We start from the raw sequence: 7,018 nt of genomic DNA on the forward strand, positions 1-7,018 counted from the left end.
TATATATATATATACACGTATGTGTATATATGTGTGTGTGTATATATATATATATACACACACACACACACACACATATATACATACACACACACACACACACACATATATACTTTTTTTTTTAAGATTTATTGGGGAAAGGGAACAGTGTTTTTTTTTCCAGGACCCATCAGCTCCAAGTCAAGTAGTTGTCTTCAATCTAGTTGGGGAGGGCACAGCTCAGTGTCCCATGTGGGAATCAAACCTGCAACCTTAGTGTTATGAGCATTGCACTCTAACTGAGCTAACCGGCCACCCCAAGTTTATTATAGTGGACTTTGTTAAACACCTAGAACAGTGCAGAGAGAAAGCTTTTTATTTAAATAACTAAATGAAGGAGGGGGGGGCATTCTTTTGTGTGTTTTCTTATGGTTTAGATATCGGTCCCTGAGATTTTTCTCCCCATGGCTGCATACTTAGCTACCTCCACTTGAATTCATGTGGGAAGATAAAAAATCCTCAGGATGTTGGCTTTGGATTAATGTAAGGATTAAGGAGAAAAAATGATAAACTGTGAAATGCTTAAATGGCACTTTTACTCTGAGACAAGCACTGTTCTAACAATCACATAGATGAACTCATTAATATACCCACCCTGAGATGGGTGGCCAGTGTTATTCCTGGAGCAGGTAGGGAAGTTATCCAAGGCTATGCTCAGTAGGAAGTGGGGCCCAGATTTGCAGCCAGGCAGCCTGACGCTACCATCTGTGCAGAAAGTTCTTCCATCCCCGTCTTAAAGAACATGTCATTAGGGAGTTCTGAATTTTGTATATATTCATAGTATATTCTGTTTACAATGCTTTTCTTACAAGTATACAACTCACACTGAAGATGTTTAAAGGTCTCCATGTTTGTCTCAGTTTGGCTAGAAACACAAACAGTGCAAACAGATATCTGGGCTTGGATCCTAGCAAGATGACCTTAGGCAGCCTCGCTTCTCAGTGAAGACGGTAAAGCACTTCCCTTACCTGTGAATTAGAGGCTGGAGCGGGGCTAACAGGCAGCGTTGAAGTGGCTAACGATCGGCTAAGGAGAGGGTTGGGGAGAGTGCTGCTGGGAGGATGGGTGGCCTTCCAGTAGGCCTCCAGGTAGTCGGCCAGGTGCTCACAGGCATCCTCCAGCTGGTTCTCATCCAAGATCACATCAAACAACTCCTGCAGAGGCAACATTGCAGGCACAGGTAGGCCAGCCCAATACTGACCCAACTTCACACCCACCCGCCGTACACAGGGAGGGGCCGCGCCCCTTAGGACCGGCCCTTGTGCATGGGCTTCTCCTCAGTCAGATTATAGCATTGTTTAGAGTCCTGGAGGTTTAACCAACAAAAATGACCAGAAAGGGAGCCGGCGTCATAATACTTGTTAAACGGCATGATAGAAAAGCTGCCTGCCAATAGTGAAACAAGGAATTGATAACTATGGTAGAAAAGGGATGTAAAAAGAAAAGAATACAATCTGAACAGAACAGGAAGAAGCCTGTTTTGATACATGAGACTGTGACAAACTTAGTCTTAGAAATCGTTGAGGTGAGATTAAGACAGGAAATTTGGCAGAAGCTGAAACCACTGATGCTGTCACATGGTCCAAACTTCAAAATACATCAAAGGGTTTATCATAAATTCTGACATACTCCAAGCAATCAAAATGGATATAATCATAATTCTTGGAGCTTCAGAAATACTTCCACTTAAAAACAAAAACTAGAAGCATGTATAGTTGCAAGACATGGTTTGTAAAACAGAGATTAGAATTAGGAATGTATTCAGATGTCAGAATGTGGGTAACTGTTTAGTAATTTGTTTTTATAAGGTCTCTAATTTCTCACTTTTTAAGAGGCTCATAGCTGCTCACTATGGTGAACAGGGTTAACTAACCCAAAATATATGTTAGATACCAACAAAGCGAGGTGACCACAGATGTGTAGCTTTCTGTAAGCCATTATCTGGGTAAGTGCTCATGGCAGGAGGTGGGGCCATTTACTTCTTGGGAAAAAAGTTCACTGCTAGTAGTAAGGTTTCTTTCCCCGATGGGCATTTAACCATCTTCTTTTTGTTTGCCTTTTGAATATAATGCCAGGTTGGAGCTCTTCCTCTGGATTATACTGTACATTATGGAACTTACTGGAGGACACTGGGACAGTTTATCGGCAGCCACCATCTGGACATTGAGGTGTTTAGCTTGAGATTTCCCTCGAGATTTTATTAACCTTTGTAAAACCTGTAAAAGAAATGATTTTTTTAACACAGGGATGTCTGCATTCAGGTAAATGACAAGATTCACTGTTCACTCCTTTCTCTGGGACCTTTTTATATGTAGCACACATGGCTTATAATTGATTGAGCTACAAATATAATGTATAATATTACCTGCAGAATTAACATGTTAGCATAAATCTCAGCTGCAAGCTCTAAAACATAACTAGCATGGAGCTTGTTCTGAGTCTTTTTTCAAGGCTCCTGGTGAGCAAACTTTTTGTCTCACGACTCCTTTGTTTAAAAGAATTGAGAAACCTAAAAAGGTTTATTAATTTTTAAGTGAATATTCTTTTAATTTCTAAGATGGTAAATATTAGATATAGTTCACATAAAGAAACACTATTACATGTTAACATAAATTACTTATTTTTATAAAAATAGTTACTTTTTCTGCAAACCTCTTTAGAGACAGCTGAATTCTATGTGCTTCTACATGGAATCTGCTATAATGGATGGTTTTATTTGAAATATGTTAAGGAACTCTAGCCTTGTACAAATATAGTTGAGAAAAGGAACATTTTAGTAGCCTTTCCAGATAATTGTGGATATTCTTCTTTGTAGCGTAGAAACTATACTAAATAGTTTCATAGACTAGTTACCATGTGAAATATGAAACCATATCAGTGAACCTTCCTTAGTGTTACATTAAAATACATTGGTCTATCTTGAAATTGGAATGGATCTTTTATCATGCATGATTTGTAATGTCATTCATGGATCGTTTGGAAAATAATGGTTCACTAAGTTCTTCAGCTCTTCCAAAGCTGAGACATTTCATTACACAATATCAAAACGTGTTTCTTAATATTATCATTGATCTCATTAGAAAAGTCTTTATTTGTTGGGAAGTTGCCAAGCTCTGAAAAGTGAATACAAGTTATCCAGAATTCTGATTTTTGTTTGAAAGCTTGAGTTTTATCATTGGTAACAAATGCTGTCAGTTGTTTTCCTTGATGTGACAGACTTATCTTGTTCCACAAAATATCTGCCAGATACCCATCCGTTGTTCTTTCAAATAAAAATGGTGTTCCATGAAAAAAATGGCTAGTTAATTCATGACTCAAATAATTAGTGTTTATCTTCAACATAAGTAAGCTAGTTGGGTATTTGTAGCTTATGTGTACATCCTGTTTCATTAGTCAGAATATTTAAAAGGGTTGTACAAGAGTCAAAATTTAATAAACACAAGTACATAGTGGGGAGAATACAGTAACTGCTAGTACCGTCTGATACGACAGTCCTGATTCACACTCGAACCCTTGCAGTTTTACCCACCATGGCTCTTGTACCATCAGCGCAAATGTCAACACAGTGAAAAAGGTGAATAACGTTTCATATTATGGAAATTGTTTTGGTCTCATGGACCCTCTGAAAGTGTTTTGGAAACCACCCCTCCCCAGGGGTTTGACCACACTTTGAGAATCAGCTGTTCTAAGCCATGAAACTAATAGTCATCCTTTGCTCCTATCAATCTTAAAAACTGACTAACATCTCTTCAAACGCTTTATGATGAAGAAAGATATAGTCTGTTATAACTGGGAAACAGCATAAACACTCATTTTACCAAACTTGGATTACAGAGCAAATACAAGCAAGCCTCCTTACCTTGGGAGAAGAAATCTTTACATACACTATGATCGGGGCCAGGGAGGTTTTACTGAGCTGGGCCGGATGGTTAATAGTGTCCGCATCGAGGACCACCAGCTGCAGTGTTCTTGCAAGTTCAAAAATCCTTTCGATTTCACTCTGAACCTCCGCTGTAAAGGTTAAGCAGAGTCCGATTACTTAAAGCACAGTATTTTTAGAGCACATTGAGATAAAGTCAAATGGCGCACTATTTTAACAGAAAGGTGGGCAGGTCAGCCGCTAGGTTAATGTGCGCAAGCAATAAAGCTGATAAAAGCTGTTCTGCACAACACCTTGAGAGTTTGGGGAATTCCTCTCTCAACCAGCTCTGCAATTGACTTCCAGCGTAACACTATGTCTGAGTCAAAAGTTTGGGCTCCCTCTGCTGACTGACTTTTTGTGCTATAAAACTTCACTATGAAATCTTGTCATAAAGTTGTCATAAAATGGAAACTTCAGAAATATGTGTCATGTTTGGTTCTGACCACCTTACCCGAGCAACCCTCACCAGCTTTCCTTTCACGGACTTAGACCTGTGTTTATACATCACCTATTGGTATGCCTTCTGGATACGAGGGAGCCTCGTAGATATGTTTATTAGCAAGCTGAAATACAACAAAATACAGATAGTGTCTATAAAGACTTGTCCAAAGACACACTTGTCATATTTTCCACCAACAAAAGAATGGTCCTGCAACGTCCGTGTTTTAAGTGGGCAGTTACACAAATCCAAGCTGTAAGACTTGTGGAAAACCTATCAAACTTCTAAAAACCTGTCTAAACACCAAGAAAATTTCCTTCAACTCATCTCCTTCCCCACAATCTTTCTAAAGTCTCAAACAGGACTAATAGACTTTTCTGTGATGAGGGAAATAACCCTGTGTCAGCGCCGGCCAGCATGATAGCTGTCAACATATGGCTACCGGGCACCTGAAATGCTGCCAGTGTGGATGAGCAACTACATTTTTAAAATGTAACTTAAATAGCCAGAAGCTGCTGTGCTGAGCAACACAGGTCTATAAAGCCTAATATGTGACTGACGTGCCCACTGCACTCATGAGAGGGCGTCCCCGTGGGACTCCTGGACCCACAGAATGCCTTTAACTCCCCTGGTGTGCTGGCTTTTGTGTGTGGGTTTCTGGAGACAATTTTAACCAGCGTATTATTCAAAAAAAGCCACGTCACTGTCTGCCTCACAACATGTTATGATTAGAGTACTTTTATTTACCTGGATGTAAATTTAGAGCTCAAACCACTTGAGATACTAGCTTTAAAATAATGTTTGGCCACATGCTATCCATGACACAGTCTTGCGAAAAGGAGAAAAAAAAAATCAAGCTGATTAAGATTTTAGATCAACCACCTTTTAAGACACACAGAAATGAACAATCACATAAACGACACCAGTGTAATGCAGTTAGCAAAATTCAGACCGCACCTCTACAGAACAAGTGATCCAGGTTCTTCAAGCAAAATATTACAAGGGAAAAAACAAACAGAAAACAATTAAGAGACTCAAGGAATATGTATGGATTTTATTTGAACCCTGACTCAAGTAATGTATAACGCAAAAATGAATGTTTATATAGAGTGTGTATAAAATGTGTGTATTTACGTGTGTATGTATATGTGTGTGTGTATGTGTACATATACACACACACAGTGGCTGATGGAAATCTAATGATATTAGGGATGTATTAAGGTATGATAATGGCGTTATAGTTTAAATTTAAAAAAAAGTCCCTAATGTGTGGAAATACATAATGAAATATTCACAGATATAATTCCGTAATATCGGTGATTTGCTTCCACATAACCCACAAGTAGTTGGGGAAGACTGGAAATGAAACAAGACTGGCCATGAATAGATGATAGTTGAAACTGGGTGATGAGTACCCGAGGCTCCTTATTCTCTTTACTTTCATATGTACTTGAATTTCCTTTAATAACAGTTTTAAAATCAAAAGTGGTATTTTGATAATTCCTTTCATAATGTTCTAAAACATTACTAATACTGTTATTTAACTCGTCTCTGTTGACCTTAAAATTTTTATTTTAGCTATAACCTCGCTGTTTCTTTGTGCCCTACAAATGTTTTCAAGGCCTCTGACCCCCAACAATCAAGTTATAATCCAAATTAATATCTATTGTAAGCATTAAGAAATGTGATCAGTCCACAGCTAATATACGCAACGGCACAAAGCTGAAAATTTTTTCTCTAAGATCAGAACGATGCCCACTCTCGCCACTCTTATTCAATGTAGTATTGGAAGTTCTAGCCAGAGCAAGAGACAGAAATAAAAGGCATACAGTTGGAAAAGTAAACACTGTCACTATTTGCAGATGGCATGATATTACGTATATAGAAGACCCTAAAGACTCCACCAAAAAACTAATAAATTCAGTAAAGTTGCAGGACACAAAATTAATATTCAGAAATTCGTTGCATTTTATACACTAATGAACTATCAGAAATTAAGCAGTCCCATTTACAGTTGCATCAAAACCCATAAAATACCTAGTAATAAATGTAACCAAGAAGGTGAAAGACCCATACACTGAAAACTATATGACACCAAGGAAAGAAATGGAAGACATAAATGGAAAGATATTCTGTGTTCATGGATTAGAAGAATTAGTATTTTTAAAATGTCCATCCACCCAAAGCAATCTACAGATTCCGTGCAATCCGTATCAAAATTCCAGTGGCATTTTTCATAGTAATATGTTTCATGATTTCAAACTATTTTACAAAGTTATAGTAACAGTACGGCACTGGCATAAAACAGACACATCAATGGAACAGAATAGAGCGCCTAAAAATAAACCTATGCACATAACTAATTTATGACAAAGGAGCCAAGAATATACAATGGGAAAAGGAGAGTCTCCAATAAATGGGGTTATCGATAAACTGAACAGCCACATGCAAAAGAATGAAACTGGGGCCGGCCGAGTGGCGCATTGGTTAAGAGCTGGCTTGGGACACCAGCTCTGAGCAGTAGGGCCCCGGTTCGGATCCCACATATGAGGGCCAGTGAAACTGCCCTCTACAGCTAAGATGCTGAACAACAGCTCAACCTGGAGCTGGGCTGCCGT

At 38.6% G+C, this 7,018-nt stretch overlaps 1 protein-coding gene across 6 annotated transcripts in view; it reads right to left on the bottom strand.

Annotated features, from left to right (window-relative positions):
• Positions 1-7,018, bottom strand: part of CACNB2 (calcium voltage-gated channel auxiliary subunit beta 2) — a 44,811-nt gene that overhangs the window by 4,258 nt on the left and 33,535 nt on the right. For all 6 annotated transcript variants that reach the window (XR_002126289.1, XR_002126290.1, XM_019662923.1 and 3 more), the window contains exons 7-9: positions 3,899-4,050; positions 2,160-2,255; positions 1,008-1,193 (exon numbers count right to left, since the gene is read on the bottom strand). Coding sequence is in view for 4 of the 6 variants with exons in the window: in XM_019662923.1 (XP_019518468.1) it covers positions 1,008-1,193; positions 2,160-2,255; positions 3,899-4,050 (434 nt within the window). In the remaining 2 variants the exon portion in view is untranslated. The remainder of the gene's footprint in view (positions 1-1,007; positions 1,194-2,159; positions 2,256-3,898; positions 4,051-7,018) is intronic.

The sequence above is a fragment of the Hipposideros armiger genome, unplaced genomic scaffold (genome assembly GCF_001890085.2).
Source record: "Hipposideros armiger isolate ML-2016 unplaced genomic scaffold, ASM189008v1 scaffold_383, whole genome shotgun sequence".
In the NCBI taxonomy this organism is placed as follows: Eukaryota; Metazoa; Chordata; class Mammalia; order Chiroptera; family Hipposideridae; genus Hipposideros; species Hipposideros armiger.